The 20,049-nt window shown below is 37.6% G+C and overlaps 1 protein-coding gene across 1 annotated transcript in view; it reads right to left on the bottom strand.

The window, feature by feature from the left end:
* LOC107554828 (protein diaphanous homolog 2-like) overlaps positions 1-20,049 on the bottom strand; it is a 255,638-nt gene that overhangs the window by 137,227 nt on the left and 98,362 nt on the right. The window contains exons 3-4 of the mRNA XM_016237459.1: positions 16,095-16,196; positions 11,860-12,099 (exon numbers count right to left, since the gene is read on the bottom strand). Of these exons, the coding sequence (XP_016092945.1) occupies positions 11,860-12,099; positions 16,095-16,196 (342 nt within the window). The remainder of the gene's footprint in view (positions 1-11,859; positions 12,100-16,094; positions 16,197-20,049) is intronic.

Raw genomic sequence — 20,049 nt, 5'->3', positions numbered from 1 at the left:
GGTGATGTGATGGAAAACAGGAACGGCTTTCCTCTTCTGAAATAGGTGGCTTTTCACAATGCAAAGATTCCCCAGTCCATGCAGACTATTTATAAAAACTGCAAAAATTATTCATTTACAGACTGTGAAAATATATAAAATATACTGTACATATATTTCTAAATTTGTTATTTTTTACGTTTTAAATAAACTGTTTAACTAAATAATACAAAAAAACAGTGGGAGAACTTGCACAATTGGTGGCTGACTAAATACTTTTTTTCCCCACTGTACACACACACACACACTGACAAAATACTTTTTTCAGTTAACACTTGTTTTATTTGATCTTTTTTTATAGTTTTAGTTTGTTTTAGTTCTAGTCAACTATAATAACCCTGGTTTAATCTGGGTTATTATATCAGTAGCACATTTATCAGTTCATAATCGAAAATAATTTTGTCTTTATTTTTGTATTATTTTTTCTATTTCAGTCAACAGAAATCAGAAAAGGAAAATATTTTTGTAATTTACACTAATTATTACATTAATAATTTGCATTAAAAAAACATCTGTGCAGAACTGTTTCCTTCTTTTAGCACAGCCAGAAAATGTTGTATGTTGCTAAGAAAATGCAAGAAAATCTTGACAAGAATATATTTCTCAAGTTATTAAACAAAATGTTTCATGCCTGAAACTGGAACACTTAAAATAAAAGGAGCTTCTTTTTAGGAGGTCATTTTTACAACATCATGACAAATGTAACTTCCAGACTGATGCTGGGTCTGTATCTGGGAGGAAAAAATTAAATACAGTTTCAGGCTCATCATCAACCTCTGCAAAGAAATTATTTTTTTATTTTTTAGTTACATTAGTTATTTATATCTCAAGTCATTAAAGTGAATTACTGACCTCTTGGGTGCTCACTGCTCCAATGTATATTGCTGTTTTGCACCTTAAAACTGTGCAATACGACAGACCTCCAGTAATGTTGAAAGGTTTAAGTGGCAGTTATTATTGCCAGACTTTCAGTGCTAATCACATCAGCCTAATGGCCAGTGAAGGGAATACCAAATGAGGGCGAATATGTAATGACTGCCGCGAAATCTGAGCCTGCAATAATTGACATGGACATGCGAGGAACATTATATTGGTCTCATTTTCAATGGACATGTAATAGCAAGGTTAATTTCACAAGAGCCCGAATAATGTCCTTAAAATTACCAGCAATCAAACCACAAGGGTTTCCGTGAATGGCACGTTCAATTGATGCTCAATCTTTCTGTGAATAACATGTTTAAAGATTCAGATATTTATTGGCTTCAGCTGGACCTCGTCTTCATAATTTGAGAATAAAGACACCTCAATGGCACTTGTTGCTATGGACAATGGCTTTTCTACCTCCCGTGGAGCAAAAGAGTTCACTGTGGATTATAACAAGGTTGGCAAGAGTAACTTCTGCAACAGTCTGCCAGTTGAAACCGCTGCCACTCACTGTTTGAAACCATGTGACAAGTACCACACAAAAGAAATACATGGGAATGAATGACAGGGGCATGTTAAATCAATCTCATGTGAAGAACTACCAAGGGATGGGTGGGTTGGAACGGGAATAGAGAGGGAGGGCAAGTGTGAGCGTCTGCCGGTGTCTCCACGTCAGTGCACCGGCAACTTGTTCCGTAATCATTCCCCACTGTGACTGCACTGCTGCTGGAGACACATGGCGAGAGAGCTAATTAGCACGGCCCTCCACACTGTGTCCGTTCCCCCTCACACACCCCGCAGCCAAGCTTCCCCACATCCCTTTCTCACGTGTGAGGATGCAGCACACTCACACTTTCATTAGATGGGGATCAATCATCTGCTCACATTGGGTAATCACAATTTAATTTCATGCATTTCAAATTTTAATTTGTTTATTATTATGCCCCAAACTGTCATTACAGAAAGCCGCTACTGTGCATGTTTGTTTTCATCTGCCAAGTAAGATCAGCACTATGCAGAGGGAAAGAGATGATATAACTGGGTACTTTCTCCATGCCGTGAAGGAGCAGACATCTGAGGTCTAAGGTTTGTATGATTCAGCTCATGGAAAATGACATGAACAAATGCTCTGTGCCAAAACATAGTGAGCTGCCTACAGAAGCAGTATATTAAGACACAATCACAGGAACGCTTCTGACGCAAAGTGACCTAGAAGGTAGGCAACTTAATTACACTGCCTACAAAGATACTCTTTTTGGATAAATAGAAAGAAATGTTGATTATGAGTACTGCAAGTATTAAAGTATTAATTTTATAAAAAAAATAATTAATTTGCACATATGTGTGTGCCATGGATTTTTGCACTTATTAGATTATCATGCCTTTACCTTAGCAACATACTAACATCAAACTACTGAAATTATTTGTGAGTTGTGTGCCACAAAAAGTAGCTACCTATGTGGTGTGTTTTATCCAGACATTTATGCGGATCCATGACAGTTGGATACTGCCTTAACACCCATTAACATCAGGAACAATTTCTTTAAATATAACTTTAAGGATAACTATATAAGCCTCCACACCAACATACAATAACAACCTGTTTATTATTAGACTTTGCATTATCATAAGTGTGAGCTGAAGTCTGTCGCTTTAAATGCTCGAGCTCTTTGAAATCAGGTGGATTCTGACTGGCTGTCAATGTTTCAACCGTTCATCCGGTGGGAAAAAAACAAACATTCGGAAAGTGATTTCAGCAAAATCATTCCTCTCTGTCTTTACTGTTATATCTGTGTTGTGGACTTCCCTATTCCCATAGAATTATTAGATTATCATGCCTTTACCTTAGCAACATACTAACATCAAACTACTGAAATTATTTGTGAGTTGTGTGCCACAAAAAGTAGCTACCTATGTGGTGTGTTTTATCCAGACATTTATGCGGATCCATGACAGTTGGATACTGCCTTAACACCCATTAACATCAGGAACAATTTCTTTAAATATAACTTTAAGGATAACTATATAAGCCTCCACACCAACATACAATAACAACCTGTTTATTATTAGACTTTGCATTATCATAAGTGTGAGCTGAAGTCTGTCGCTTTAAATGCTCGAGCTCTTTGAAATCAGGTGGATTCTGACTGGCTGTCAATGTTTCAACCGTTCATCCGGTGGGAAAAAAACAAACATTCGGAAAGTGATTTCAACAAAATCATTCCTCTCTGTCTTTACTGTTATATCTGTGTTGTGGACTTCCCTATTCCCATAGAATTAGAATTTATATTAAAACGTTATAATTGCAGTTATTCTATAGTTTGCATCCAGCTCTTTAGGTTCTGAAAAAAGTGTGTGTCTTGTTTATATCCTGTAAGACAGAGAGGGTGAATAAGAGAAAAATAGAGGGCAAAAAAATGGAAGAAGCATTGACCCTTTAAGAGGTAAAACACATAGGTTTAAGGTGATTAACCAGTCATTAATTTTATCTGACACAAACTGTGAGCTGATTAGCACTGTGAGGTGAAACCTATTGACAAAATAGAAGCAGAGCACAGGGTGGGCAGATTTGCAGCCAACAATTCTGCAAACAGTGGACAACACAGTATGGAGTCCCATTGAGAGAAAGAGAGAGAGATTTATATCAAATTAGTGAAGCAGACATTTTTTGGCACGTACCACATCAGTTGTGTCAGCTTCTCTGGTAATCTTGTTTGAAATTGAATAATCTAATTTACTTTAAGTTATGATGTTCCACTAATTTTCCAGTCAAGGCACTTCCATTTTGTTACTCCCATGCCTCTTTCCTCTTGTTCTTCTGTGTCTCTGTGATTACGTGGATGTTCGTTACTTTTTCAAACATTGATGAATCAGGGATTGAGCTTACTGCTTTACATTTATATGGCTGGCTAGCATTCACTAGAGCATCTCGCTGTGCGCTTTCAGAGTTCCTCCGACACCCTCCACCTTCCCCAGCTCCACCTGCATAGATCTGCTACAGGTTAATATACTGTATATGCAACTTGTGCAGCTGCAGTATGTCTTAAATACTCAGAGCACCATATCTGCATATGTATTGGCACTTGCAAGTTCCTGTATACTTGCTTTGCAGCAGCTGCAATAATCTACAACAACAGCGATAGCCAACAGCAGCAGCAATTCAGCAGCAGCTGCGTTGAGGACCTATTCCGCCAAGACCAAATACATTAACATTGTCACATCCATTACCAAGCTAAAATCTTCTGAGAGTTGTCATGATATAAATTTTATTAATGAAACAGTACAGAAAAAAAAGTATATCTTCCAAACCATGTCTCTACACAAATAGTGTACACTTTGATAACCTTAAAATAATTATTAAAATTTTAAAGCTGTCAGGGCAGATTTTGCTGGAAATTGTATACATCTGTCATAATACGTTGTATACGTCTTCAAGCAAATAATATAATATATTATAATATAATATAATATATAATATGATATAATATAATATATACTTTTTTAATATATATATATATATATACACACACACTATATATATATATATATATACACACACACTATATATATATATATATATACACACACACTATATATATATATATATATTATTATTTCTAATATAAAATATGTTAATAGCAATTGCATTATTTTTTTAAATATGAACTATTATATAACATGTAATTGTATATAAAATTGTAAAATTAGAAAATTCTAATTCACAAATTAAATTAGAAAAAAGAGAATGCTGTATGTACGTTTTGGAGCGTACATGAAAAGGGGGGAACTAACATAAACCAGGCAGACACAGAAATCTGCTTATAATCTCATAATGGCCAAATATTGACTGATATCGGTGTATTACTATCAGGTTGTACTATCAAGAGTGGAAGAGTCATTGAATTGCGGCAGCCTGGCTCTGAAAATTGTGCACGGGGGAAGATCAGTCTCGGCAAAGCAGAGATGTGATGCTGGATTATGGCAGAAGCGATGAGGCACAACAGGCATCAGGTGCCCCTCATCACATGCTGCCAGCAAGGCTTGATGTGTTACCTCTTGGCCACCCGTTTCTGTCATAAATCTGGACTTGGATTGCCAATAAGAAAGCCTAGGCGACCGATTTGAAAATGTAATTTACAAGCACAGCCCACACTGTTAAGCATGGTGAGTCATAGCCTTCGAAATATTCATTGTGTTAAAGCTATTACATTCCTAACTGAATTGTTCCCTCACTGTGATAATGCAAAGGGGCTTTTCTGTACTGATACTATAATTTGAATTCAGCCAATGTTTCAGAAGAATCTCTTTATGAGGATACTGTCAAAGTTAATGTCTAAAATTTGTTATTTTTCCAATGTCAGTGTGTCTGAAGGTGCTCGGTCATTTAAAACTGTACTCTTAACAAATACATAAAGAGGGAAAGTGATAGAGAAATAGAGAAAGATGGCCTGTCTACTTAGTATACTTGAACGTACCCAATCCACCCATTTCAATATTCGTTGAAGCATGTTGAGGAGTTCCACAGAATAACAATCAACCTCCATCAAGACATTCAAAATATATAAATCCTCAAGAACAATTAGCTAATACCAGACATGAGAGACAACGGGGACCAAGAAATCTCAGACCACCTAAAGGACTGTCATCTCTGATTGCTCAATTACACATTTTGCCAAAGGACCTCCAGTTTACAGGCATTGATTGTTCATAGATCTACGCAGCAGTAATTTGTGTTTTATTTAGTCAAGGAAACTATGGGAAAGTCACACTTCAGCACACATCAGCTGAGGGGCATGGCAGAAGAAAGAGATATCGAGACGCTGCTGGCGACTGGCATATTTTTCCTCCCAATGGCAGACAGCCTGGACTGGAATGGTAGCCAATAGACTAATCTAAAAGCTCAGAGCCTGCCATGAGGCAAGTTTGCTTAGTAAGAATGACAAGTGAAAATCAGAGAGCCCCAGGCTACACCTCTGGCAGTTTTGGGGTGGGGAGTGAGGTAGCTCAGGAAGTTCATTTGTCCGTAAGCTCACCATCCATGCCAGATCTGTGAGAAAGACAACCAGCACTGGGAGAATCTCTAACACACTGAGAAATGAACATATATGAGGGAGAACAGCGTTCTTCTCAACCTAGTATATTTCCCTTTCTTCTCTTCAATCTACAAGTTGCCAACATACAGACTGAAACTACAAAGCAGTGCCAACTGAAGACATCCGATCTGTTGTGGAAAGATTATAAAAAATAAAAAAAAAGCCAAAATAAAGGTTCACTCTTTATAAACTCTTCTGACATCTCTCCTGGAAAGTATCATGCTTAAACAACCCCAAAAGCAACGAGCAAATCCAGATTTAATTAATATTATCTGTAATTTAACACCTTTTCATGCTTGTAGCTTTGAAAGGGGCTTTGCTGTGGAGTAAGCCTTTTCCCACATGGTTGATTTCATTTGAAGTTGCCATAATCTTTGTGTGCATTCCTCTGAGTCTACATTTCCTGAAATATGTCAAATGTTCACTACAGAAGTTACTTTTTTGAAAAGTATATGACAGGGAGTCAAGAATCCACAACAGAAGGTTACTTTCTACAGTCACACATACTTCTGTAAGATTAAAGTTAACTGAAGCTTAAAAGAACAAAATGCCTTGTGTGTCTCTGAGAGATGATGGTCAAAGCTATTGGATCTCCATAGATGAAAACACGTTTCACCCATGCCCAAAAAAAACAGACATGGAGCAGGCTCGGTTCAAAATTTGTACTTGATATACTGTCTCAAAAAGTGCATGCAACCACATATCTAGTATTTAGGGGGATCAAATTTTTAAGAGATGTAATTAAAAACAATGCAGATATGATGCTGGATTACATATAAAAGGGCTGTAATTTTAGTGCATTAATTTAATTAATTAGTTAAGGAAAAATAATTATATATTTTATATATATTTATATATTTAATATTTTAACTACAATATTCTCTGTTTTTGCTCAATTTTGCCAACAAAAATATTACCTACAAAACCACAGCAGAACCGTTGTGCATTTCAGAGCAACACACAGCTGTGATTAATTTCTGAACGAATCCACGTTTTGAACGAATCAGGTGAACCAATGATTCAATGAACCATTCATAAAGAGAGCCATTTACTTAATTCCTGAATGAATCAGCAGTTTAAACGAATCGAGTGAATGAATGACTCAATTACTTACTCATGTTATTTTATGTTCCATAGTTTATGTTAGGCCGTTATAGCATAAATGCTTGTGTAACAAATGTTATGTTGAATCAAATAAAATATTTCTCGCTAAAGCTACTTTGACTGCTTGATACTTTTCTCATTAACACAATAATGGCTTAAAATTAATTATCTTTTGGAGGGTATTTTCACAGCCAAATTTAATTTCCAATTAATTTGATCAGTGGTTCTCAAACTGGGGTATGCGAGGTGACGGAGGGGGTACGCAAACAAAATTCTGAGTTTTGGCATTCATTTAATTCTACCCCAACTTAAAGTAACATTAAAACCGAAAATGTCTTTTTGACAAGCAAAATGCCGCTTCTAATGTGAAAATGGGAGTGCCGTAAACGGTCAAATACATGATATCCAATCAGCTTACCTAATCTTTTGAGGTCAAAACTGACTGCATCCACACAAGCAGCGTGCATGTGATAGGATGCCAGCTGAATATGCTGCTTTAGCAAATCGCGCTGCTGTTCAATGTATCTTTAAGTAGATCTTCACTTAATAGCATGAAGAGCAAATATTGACACGCACTGTACATTGAGATCGATTTTTGTTGATGGAACATCGACTTGTCGATAAAGACACATACCCTGTGCGAGTTATTGTTTTCATTGTTTTAAAATTCGAGCAATAATACAAATTTCCCTGAATATCCAAACGATGGCAAATGTGACCGTTTTTACAACAGTTCAACAAAAAAAGGTCATATTATGTGAACATTTAACATCTTAAACGTAGCCTTCATTTTAAACAGAATATTGTCATGTTTGTTATATTTTGCAACGAAATAATAATAGTTCCAACGAAATCCGTATCATGTGCATCTCCAAGCATCATACAGTGGTGTTTCGTTAGTGACCTAATATGCGGCTTTGAACGATTTGGAGAGTCAGTGATTAATAACCCATTCATAACTACATTTTGCTTCATTACTGAATTAATTAATTAATTAATGACGCGACGCGTTTCGTTAGTGACCTAATATGCGGCTTTGAACGATTTGGAGAGTCAGTAATTAATAACCCATTCATAACTACATTTTGCTTCATTACTGAATTAATGAATTAATTAATGACGCGACGCCTGGAAGACAGCGACTTGCCGCCACCTATTGACGGTTTTATTTTTAAATCTACAAGTATCACTTTGATTTGCCATACTTTTTTGCTTTATTTATTATATTAATAATACACTTAATGGAATGTTAAGAATATGACATAAAACATAACATATAATTAACAAGGATAGAACATCTTTGCCTCTATAAAGGTAAAACTAATGCACCAGTAAATCAGTTTAAGGGGGCAAATACTGTCCTTTAATAGAAAAGGTGTGACTGCTGTGGAAGAGAGGGGGTTACACAGAAGAATGTTAAATGCCCCAGGGGATACGCCGCTGTAAAAAGTTTGAGAACCACTGAATTAGATTAATTAATCGCCACATTATGCAATTATTAGATTAAACATTTTAATCGATTGACAGCCCTTTACAAAACAACAGGTTTAAATCTAGCACAGTTCATATATTTTCAATGAATACATTATGTCTGAGTATAGTGACTTCTGTGATTAGAACTGCAGGAATCAGTTGACGGTTTACTACTGCCTAAAAATTGATAGAGCAGTGTTTGTCTAATAAGTAGTGAGAAAAGCAAGCTTCTGGCAGTGGTGGCAGTGACTATAGTTGGCTGTTTCTTTAACAATACCAGGGCCCGTATTCACAAAACATTTTATCTTACCACTAAGAGTTCTCCTAAATAGCAGTAAAAGTTTAGCTAAGAGTTTTCTCTTAAAACCAATTCACAAAGCTGCTGAGATAAACCTTTACTAAGGAATAGAGAGAAGTCTTAAACTAAGAGTAAGGGCGGGGTTGACCTCGTTGCTATGGATTATGTCAGCATGCTTACTAACTATGCACACAGTGATTGGCTGACAGGAGCAGGCTCTGTCAGAGATTTATACATATAAATATTGTAGAGCACGATTTTATGTAGCCATATTCAAATAAAGGTTTAAAAATAAAAAATGTTAATTGGCACATTCAAATAAATATTTTAAAATGCAGGCTAAGGGTCACTAATTAAATTAAACTAATTAATTAAGTAATTAATTAACTAATTAAACAAGTATATGTTCAGCTAATTGTCAGCCTCTTTCATGTATGCTTCTTGTAAACAATTAGTGAATATGCATATAAACAGCTTTTAATTAACAGAGTGGAATAATCATGGCTGATAGCAGTGCCGTGCATAGGGGCGGGGGGTTCAGGCTCGGGCTCGGGCCCCTGCCCCTTTAATCGCCGATGCTAAAGTGTCCTTTCGGTCCGGTCTATGTGCCCCTGGACCGCGATTTCTACCGAGGGGGAAACCGAAAATGTTTCTAAAATGTTTACATTCCAAGGCAGATTGCTGGAACAGCCATTTTAGGATAGTTTGTGGCTTGGTCTCAGTGACTTAGGAGTCCTCTTCACAACTCCTAACATTTCACAGATTTAGGAGCTAGTTTTAGTGCTAAAACGCTTTGTGAAATACTCTTGGAGCAAAAATTTAGGAGTCCTAAATTTAGAACTGACACATTGTTTTTAAGATTTTTTCGGCATCTTATGAGCTACTTTTAGCCTTAAGATGTTTTGTGAATATGGGCCCAGATGTTTAAAGAAAAGTAGAAGGACTTTCAGAATGCAGAAGGAAGTTTCAGGAATATGCAAATGAGAACTAGAGCTGGTACAAAGTGTGACTGTGAGAGTCATGGACCACGGGTCAGCCCACGACCGGCCCTCCCTGATGAGCTCGTTAGCAGGCTGAGGTCTGCCACGTAGGGGGCCATTTACTTGACTGGACTGATTGAGAATGTGGGCATTTCCCTTTGTCCATCAATAACTGCCCAATCAGTGCTCAAGTGAAAAGCTGTCTGCACTGCAGGCACTTCACTAATGTTCCGTAAATGTGAGTCTGACCAATATGAACGCAGTAACACTGAATCATTTGACAGGTCAAATAAAGAAATAACAAAAGAAAGAATGGGTGAGAGAAAGAAGAGACAAGAAATAAAATGAAGAAAGAAAGAATGAATGTGATACTGAATCATTACACTGCTCAAACAATACATCAACAGAAAGAAGAACCTAAAGAAAGAAAAGACTAAAGAAAGGACAAATATGAAGAAAGGAAGGAAGGAAAAGGAAGGAAGGAAGGAAAGCAATACTGATTCATAAGACTGCTCATATAATGAAATATAGCGAATGAAAGGCCAAATGGAATGGACAAAAGGAATGCAATACTACTGAACCATGAGCCAGCCAGCCAGCCAAATGCCAACCAAGGCTACTAGAACTACTTAAGTTCAGTGATGAACAAAAATATAACAGAGGAGCTGACAGAAAGAGGTGAAGGACTTCCTCATGAAAATGCATGTGCATGCAGTTTTTGACAACGTATACTTCATATTCATTTTTAATCAAGTAACAATTTGCATGCAAGCACACTTTAAGAGAAAGCGAGATGTTCATCAAGGGCTCGTATGTTTATGAGCGCAAGCTTGTGGTGGTACTGAGGTGTTTTAGAGAGTGGCGTAAAAGCGAACCTTGATTACAAATCACACTATAAAACTCTTAAATGCAACTGCGACAGCTTTTTTGAAAAATTATTTCCTAGTGTTAAACTGTAATTCAGTGGCCTTTGGAAACAGGTTCGACTGTGCTCAAAAGTAAATAGAAAAAAGAACAACCATTCAGATATGCCACAACTGGCTCCAGTTTAAACCCCTGTGGTTGGGACACCTGTGTCCCAGCAGCATCTGGTACGCCTCTGAATAGATGACAAGGCCAGCAAAGAGATGTAACTAAGAGTGACGGTGTAGTTCTGGCTGCCTGAGAACACTGGCGGGGGGGGTGTCTGTCTTTCATAGTGGGACCAAATGGCTTCGCCATCCAAATCAGCTTGTAAAACACACAGCCAGATGTCCGTCTTACATACACAACAACAGCAGTTACAGCTTTCATACACATTCTGGTAACAGTTACAATGATCTCAGTAGGGAGGCATACCTGCCAGCTCTATAAATAAACACAGAAACACACACTTGCCGTATTAGAGTAGATAATATTATGAAGAATACTGTCTTTTGGGGTGGAACTGTTAAGTTTGTCTATAACTGTCACCGATCACTAAATCCAAGATGGCTATTGCACCTAACAGGCATAATTTTTAAGACAATTTCAGCTTGATGTAAATCTGCTGCTTAAACAGGTTTCTACTTTTCTACTTGTCATTTAGCAGATGCTTTGAACCTGAGGTTAAATATGCATGTGCCTTGCTCAGTAGATCTGGGTTTGTACCCGAAAAGTTGTAGGTTCCAGACCCACAAGGGATGATCCATGATCCATCACCACTTTGTTACTCCAGGGTTACTGTGCCTGTAAGATGAGTACTCCAAGTTGCTTTGGATAAAATTATCTGCTAAATGGCAAGTGATAAATTTGAAGCTTGCTGGTCTGGTGCCCAAAAGATTGTAGGTTCAAACCCCTTGTGGGATGATCCATGAGGTAATCAAAGTTCTGCAGGATGTTATTATGAACACAATATAGAACTTCTGATTGGAATTTAAGCGCATAAGGTGCAGTTTCAGAAACAAATAGAAGGGATTCTGTTTGGTACCTTGCAGAGGAAGCTGATGTTGAAGCCGAATGTCTGAGCGTTTCTGGAGCCAGCGTTCATGTAATTTCCGACCAGCAGCACCAGCTCCAGAATCATGCTGAAACCTTCGCTCTTCTTCACCTCCTCGCATGCGAATGTCACGTTCATGATGTCGGGCCGGATGTTGTTCACCTGCTCCTCAAACGTCAGCTTGAAGAGGATCCCGTTCAGTCGTGGACGCAGCATCTTGACTGAGCTCATCTGAAATGGAGAAAGAACAACTTAAAGTTAAACATCCTTAGTTATCACAAAACACACAAATATTGCTTTTGGAATATGAAATATTTCAGAATGAAACTGGTTATTGTATTCATTTGATGATTAAATAGCTATTTAGATTGGCCTGAAGCACAAAAGGTACAGCAAGTTACTGCATTTTGATTCAACCTAACTAAACCTTTATTTATTTATTTATTTATCTTTTTTATTACTTATAATACTGCACACTGATGAATCACTCACAATAAAACCAGAAACAAGGTTAAAAAAGTCTGAGCTGTGGCACAGTTACAAAAAAAGCCCATAAACAAAATTAAGAAGTTACCCGTTCAATTGTGTTAACGCTGTAAACAGACATTTTGCTACAAATCTTGTAACAAATAAATGTCAGATTCTGCCGTTCACCTATAATTACATTTAAGCGTAATAACAGCAACAATATAACTGGTTTGGTGCTGGAGTGAGATGGCATTTCAGTTAAAAGACAGCGAGGAGGAGGAGGAGGAAAGGAAGAAGCAAGGAGACAAAACAACAAAAACATGGATCCTACAGGAGCTGCTTGTTGGAGGGCGACCTCAGACACTCTCACTCTCGATTTCTGCATAATCTGACGCTCACAGGCAGCCCAGAGACGGAGTCTGGATGTACCATTACCGCTCACATTTATTCATCTTTATGAGCAAGTTGCCAATCAAAAAACCCTGAGTCTGCCCCACGCCCCCGTTCACCGCCCAGCCCCACCTCCTCCCTGCACATCCAGATTTGATTTCTCTGTATAAGAGAAAATCACAATAAAAGAGGGTGAGTTGGTGACAGCTCTGGAGGGAGACAAGCTGAGAGTAACTTATTTCCCCAAGGAGCAGTGCGAGGTGGTGTTGATGAGGTGCTTCCACAGCCTGCCTGTATATTACCCGCCTTGAGCTCAGTCACAGGAGGAGACTGTCACAACGTGCTTCATTACGCCCTCCAAAGACACAGGTAGTGAAAGACATAACACAGAGAGAGAGCGAGAGGGTTGTTCTTTTACCCTGCACTGAATTGATTCCTATGTGAATCTGCTGTCAAAGGCAGGTTTGTCAGATGTGCCATAATATCAGAAAAGGAATGCATATGAATCAGACTAGATAGACCTGTGCATGACTGCAACTGTAAAGCAGAGTTCTCATGTAAAAAATAATAAATATATATATATATATATATATATATATATTGAAGTGCTTAAAGGAAACGTTCACCCAAAAATGAAAATTCTGTCATCATTTGCTCCCCCTAATGTTACGTGGAATGCTCTTCTCTTTACAATGAAAGAATGCTGTACCTGAAAAAGTTGATTTGTTAGTTTTATTACTCTTGTTCAAAACTCACAGAAAACCAAATGGGCACCAGTTGTCATGACAACAAAAACGTTTATGGAAGCCACACCTGTGAGATCCATAGTAGAGCAAATCCATTGTTGAATGAATTAATGATTTTTTTTCTTTATATAGCACCTTTCCAAGTCATTTATGGTCCAAGTCACTTTAAAAAAGGAGCAAATATACATCAAGAAAATAAACAGATATACAAAACAAACAAACAGAGTCCTCAGTTCATTGATAAAGTTGTCAGCATACACTGGAACTGACAAGCAAAGGTAAAAGCTTATTTTATTTGGCCACAATTGAATAAAAACATATTTTTGAACATTTATTTTTGTGTCCCATGGAATAAAGTAAGCCACGGGGGTTTGTAAGGAAACAAAAGTGATTAAATGATAACAGAATTTTCACTTTTCGGTGAACTATTCCTTTAATCCAGGTGCGAATCACATCAAGTGTAGACCTGTGCACTGTGCAGAACTGATGTAGAGAGAAACTTAAATATTTGAGACAGAGTCAAGACAAAGGCCAACGTTAATGAGATTTGTCAATATAGGAAGGAATTCTAAAAGCCCTTCCAGCTTGTGACCTAATCACGCTCTGTAGTAAAATAAAGCTCTGCCTTACTCTTTATTATTCATCAAAAGCATAGCTTCTGTCAGTCACAACCAGGCTACCAGATTTGACTTGTCATAAAAAATGCCCTTTATATTCTTGGCCTTTTAATTATACATTACTGAGTCTCTTTACATATTGAATAGCGCTGATCCTGCATTGAGCCTGAAGGCAGACTTCTTTCTCCTGCACGCTCTCTCTCTCTCTGTGCCTAATTTCCCGCTGCCCCCCATTCTGCTTTTCAGCTCAAAATCCTTCACACGGAAGTAGAGAGCTATTGGTGTGAACAACAAAAGAAATGGAAAGGAGGGTGATTTTGGTATCAGAGTGAGAGAAAAAGAAAGTGGAGGAGAGAAATAGGCGGAAGTGGAACAGAGATGTGTGAAGGGTTATTCTCTGGAGTGTGACGAAAAGTAGAGGGGAAATAGTGAATCAGAGTCAAAGAAGAGAGACTGAAAGAGGAAAAGGGGAAGAAAAGACTAAGAAAATGAGAAAGATAAAATCGATAGACAATTTAAATGCTTTTTAGTGTGATATTCCCTCTTTTTCATCAAACTATTGGTGCTGGTGCCAAGCCCAGCGTTTGGCTGTTGATTATAATGTTAGTGAACAAGTTTTGTGTAACTGTTTTGTTTTGGCTTCTGATGTTGTAATGTCTTTAACAGAAACACACGGAATGATGGGCACCGGGTAAGGCACCTGCACCTTGGAAATAGCTGCACCTAAAACACAGGAACCAAATTACTTTTTTTAGTTTACAGAATTGCTCGAAACAGATGGTTGCTCATGGTGTCATCCATATTCATCTACTGATTAATTATTAGAATCCAGATAATCAGCTGGTGTGTGGAACAGTTCGAAAATCAATATTAAATTTGAAATCTACATTTACTGTCTAAAGGTAAAATGCAGCATATTTAACCCTCTGCTTGTTAAATGGTTTTTTTTTTTATGTTGTTAAATCTTTTTTGTTAGGAGTAAGTAAAATCAGCATTAGTGACTGCCAATACATGTCACAATACAGTATGTCAGTGTGTATGAAATATGGTACTCATTGCTTTGAAAAGTATAATGCTTACAGCTTGATACATGTAATGTTTAACTTTTCTTAAGCTTTTTGTTATTCAGATATTTTGCTGATGAATTCTATTTGTTAACCAAGCAAGGTTACATTTTTTATTAAAATGTTTAAGTATTACAACTAAATGGCTAAACTATTCCATGTTTGACTCAAATTGAAAGAATAAAGAATTTAATTTCTATTGTCTATGCTTTAAGGTTTATAGGGATTTTAAGATGTAATTAACAAATTGAATAATAAAGTTACTTATTGAGTAATTAAATTACTTTTCAGACAAAGTAATGAGAAAAGTTCAAATACATTTAAATACATAATTAGAAAAATTGAAATACAATATTGATGATGTAATTAATAATTAATTACTTTTTGAAAGTAACTTACACAAACACTGTACATCATCTGCCAACATGCACTAAATACGCACTTCAGTTCATTGGATGCACTGAAAGGACACTGACTCAGAGGTGGTTCCAGAAATTTCTGCAAACCATTATATTTATTTTTATTAAGTATTGGTATTTAGTGCAGTGTTTTCAATTATGTTATATTCCAATTTCATGCTGTTCCTCTAATGATCCAGAACAGTATTTGTGCCACATAAATTTCAGTCTGTAACAGTATTTCTGTCTTTTTTTGGGAGAAAAACGTCCAGATAAACATTGACTTCATTATGGTTCCAGCATGACACCCACCTTATAGTCTTGCCCCACAACACAGATCTTGCTTATCGATTCCACCTCACAACTGCAGTACCATTTATTACATCAAAGCTCTGTTGTTAACGGTTATCTATAACTAAACACTTTCATATAATACTTATTTAAACAAAATAATAATTATTATTATGTAAACATTTATTCTGGAGCCCTACAATCTGCAGGAGTTGTGCTAGTGATTTTAAGTACTACAATCTCAGTACTCACCACAATTCCAAACTGCTCTGATTCACAAAGCTCCTCGTATTCACTCTTTAGCTCGGCCAGATTGCTCAGCTCCTTCTGCTCAGGAAGGTTTTTGATCAGGTTCTGCAAAGAAAATGTACAAACACACCCATCAGTGCCACAGGAGAAAACACCTGCTGCCTGCTCATTTGGTGAACTCTCACAGGGATGTGAGTGACAGTACAGCATGATTTAAATGAGGCCACAGCTTTTATATGCTATTGTGCCTTGTGCTGGTGGTCTGAAATACACTTGTGATTCACATAGAGACTCCCAAATGTTCACATCTTTCCCAATTACTGCACACTGCCAATCTCAGAATGCAGAGAGAGCAAAGAAGAAAAAAAAAAGCATTCTTTAAGCAAGCACGGCCTGATTGGGCTTTAAAAATCTATGGCAGCTCAATTCAAGGGGAAATATTCATGTTGATCTTGACTCCATCTTTGTTTTCGTCAGCTTTCTACCATGTTGGTGAATAGAGTCGGCACTCTCCAAGGAAAATTCACCCCAGCAAAGCATTAATCTTGGAACTCCGAGGTTCAAAGTTTTACAGTGCTGACCAAATGACATTCAAGGTGACTCTAAGAAATGAGGGAATAAATACCGCCCCCACCCCCACATTATTTAATGTCACTGAAATGTCCCTGATGTTTATGGCTTTCTTTTCCTTTCAGACAATTCGAGACGGAAGGGCACATTTGAGCCAAGATTGCCACTAAAAATTTGCTGCTTTACAGATGTCAGGAACTCTATTGACTTCCTTTTCCCAAAAAAAGATTCATATTGCTTGTCCAACTTTGCAATTACCTATTAGAGTAAAAGCATGTTGTAGGCGATGTAGGCAAGTGAGAGAATCTTCATTTTTTTCTAAATGCTAATTGTGCTCATAAAGGTCAGATGAGTAAATGAAAAGTAGCATGGAAACTCTTTATTCACCCCCCCCCCCCCCCCCCCCCAAAAAAGGTGCCCTTTTCATGGGTAGACTTCTTCTCTCATTATGTCCTCTACTTTGGTTGGCATAAGCAAGCATGCTTGTAGTCACATGGCTGGACGTAGCCACTCCTGCTGGGTTACCAATATATTACAAACTCCAGCTGATTAGAGGGCTGGAATGCGTGTCATATCTTCAATATACTGTAAAAGTACACAGCTGAAACACTAACAATAACTGTCTTTCTTGTCCTCTCAGTTGGAAGCATGTCCTAAACCCAGATAAATGTTTTTATGTGGTCTCTCTCTGAAATAACTTCAACTGTCCTGCTGACAATAATAAGTCTGACGCAACACAAAGCCAATGCACTGACACCTGGATCTTGAACAAAATTAAGTATTTCTAGCGCCGCAAGATTTTCATGAACTTTACTCAAATAAATAATGGATAAGAATCTCTCACATACAAAGAAATGTTCAGAGAGCGAGTAAAAGAAAGAAAAATGTGATATTACTATAAACTATGCCTTTAAACTCCAGTGAGTTAGGTACTATTCTCAATAGTAAACTCAGACAGCATTGTAGTTTTTTTTTCCTCCGCAAGACGTGTGCTTGCTTTTGATGAGATAATCATTAGCTTTGTTCTTTCTGGAATAGATGAATATATGCATAAGCAAAACATGATGTTTTGTGTGTTTTAAGGATGCTTAGTACATCCACTTTCCCTGGTTCAAAGCAAATCTAGCCTCAAATAAAAATGTGTCAGAAGCCTGTAATTGTCTGGACAATGAGATAAAACTGACAGTTGACTCCATCATCTCAGATGTTAAATTAAATAAATGTGCTAAGAGGTTTTGAGATATTAAAAAAAAAGCCTGCAATCGAGCAGCAAAGATCAGCCACTTTAGGGGGAGGGATTACGGTAAAGCAGCCTTTCTCTCGTCTGAAAGAAGAGACTCCCAAATGTTCACATCTTTCCCAATTACTGCACACTGCCAATCTCAGAATGCAGAGAGAGCAAAGAAGAAAAAAAAAAGCATTCTTTAAGCAAGCACGGCCTGATTGGGCTTTAAAAATCTATGGCAGCTCAATTCAAGGGGAAATATTCATGTTGATCTTGACTCCATCTTTGTTTTCGTCAGCTTTCTACCATGTTGGTGAATAGAGTCGGCACTCTCCAAGGAAAATTCACCCCAGCAAAGCATTAATCTTGGAACTCCGAGGTTCAAAGTTTTACAGTGCTGACCAAATGACATTCAAGGTGACTCTAAGAAATGAGGGAATAAATACCGCCCCCACCCCCACATTATTTAATGTCACTGAAATGTCCCTGATGTTTATGGCTTTCTTTTCCTTTCAGACAATTTGAGACGGAAGGGCACATTTGAGCCAAGATTGCCACTAACAATTTGCTGCTTTACAGATGTCAGGAACTCTATTGACTTCCTTTTCCCAAAAAAAGATTCATATTGCTTGTCCAACTTTGCAATTACCTATTAGAGTAAAAGCATGTTGTAGGCGATGTGGGCAAGTGAGAGAATCTTCATTTTTTTCTAAATGCTAATTGTGCTCATAAAGGTCTGATGAGTAAATGAAAAGTATCATGGAAACATGGTGCCCTTTTCATGGGTAGACTTCTCTCATTATGTCCTCTACTTTGGTTGGCATAAGCAAGCATGCTGGACATAGTCACTCCTGCTGGGTTACCAATATATTACAAACTCCAGCTGATTAGAGGGCTGGAATGCGTGTCATATCTTCAATATACTGTAAGTACACAGCTGAAACACTAACAATAACTGCCTTTCTTGTCCTCTCAGTTGGAAGCATGTCCTAAACCCAGTTAAATGTTTTTATGTGGTCTCTCTCTGAAATAACTTCAACTGTCCTGCTGACAATAATAAGTCTGACGCAACACAAAGCAAATGCACTGACACCTGGATCTTGAACAAAATTAAGTATTTCTAGCACCGCAGGATTTTCATGAACTTTACTCAAATAAATAATGGATAAGAATCTCTAACATACAAAGACATGTTCAGAGAGCGAGTAAGAGAAAGAAAAATGTGATATTACTATAAACTATGCCTTTAAACTCCAGTGAGTACTTTTCTCAATAGTAAACTCAGACAGCATTGTAGTTTTTTTTTCCTCCGCAAGACGTGTGCTTGCTTTTGATGAGATAATCATTAGCTTTGTTCTTTCTGGAATAGATGAATATATGCATAAGCAAAACATGATGTTTTGTGTGTTTTAAGGATGCTTAGTACATCCACTTTCCCTGGTTCAAAGCAAATCTAGCCTCAAATAAAAATGTGTCAGAAGCCTGAAATTGTCTGGACAATGAGATAAAACTGACAGTTGACTCCATCATCTCAGATGTTAAATTAAATAAATGTGCTAAGAGGTTTTGAGATATAAAAAAAAGCCTGCAATCGAGCAGCAAAGATCAGCCACTTTAGGGGGAGGGATTACGGTAAAGCAGCCTTTCTCTCGTCTGAGTAACATTAGTCCAGCCGTTCGGCTGAGGAACAAAGCTCCCCTAAACAATTTATCATTGATTTTGAATGAAGAGCAACAACACAGCAGCACACCATTCAGCCACAGCAATCATCATTGCTAATGTGCAGCCAAATCTCATTATTGGAGTTGTATTTCTCCATTGCCACTTGCAGAGACGAGACAAGCGATTAGGGTTCGCCGTTGCCTCTTTTCCAAAGGCATCTATAGGACAACCCGCCAAATGGAGCAGAGACGGAGGGAAGATGTAACAAATGGGGCTAAAGAGAGAGGAGCGAGAACGCAGTTAATCGTTAATACGCTCGTCTATGGTTTACATAATTATCGGAGCCCCGCATATTGAGTAAATGACATGCAAGCAGCGCCATATGGGAGGGTTGGTAAGAGGCGGTTGTACCCTGAATGAATCAGTCTGCTCTCTCCAGGCCTCCAGACTCAATCTGATTCTGGGACGAGGGTTAGCAGAGCACGGGTCCTAGCAGACAAG

The sequence above is a fragment of the Sinocyclocheilus grahami genome, unplaced genomic scaffold (genome assembly GCF_001515645.1).
Source record: "Sinocyclocheilus grahami isolate Dianchi unplaced genomic scaffold, SAMN03320097.WGS_v1.1 scaffold515.1, whole genome shotgun sequence".
NCBI lineage: Eukaryota > Metazoa > Chordata > Actinopteri > Cypriniformes > Cyprinidae > Sinocyclocheilus > Sinocyclocheilus grahami.
Note: the sequence above shows the minus strand (reverse complement) of the source record. Positions and strands in the feature narration are given on the sequence as shown.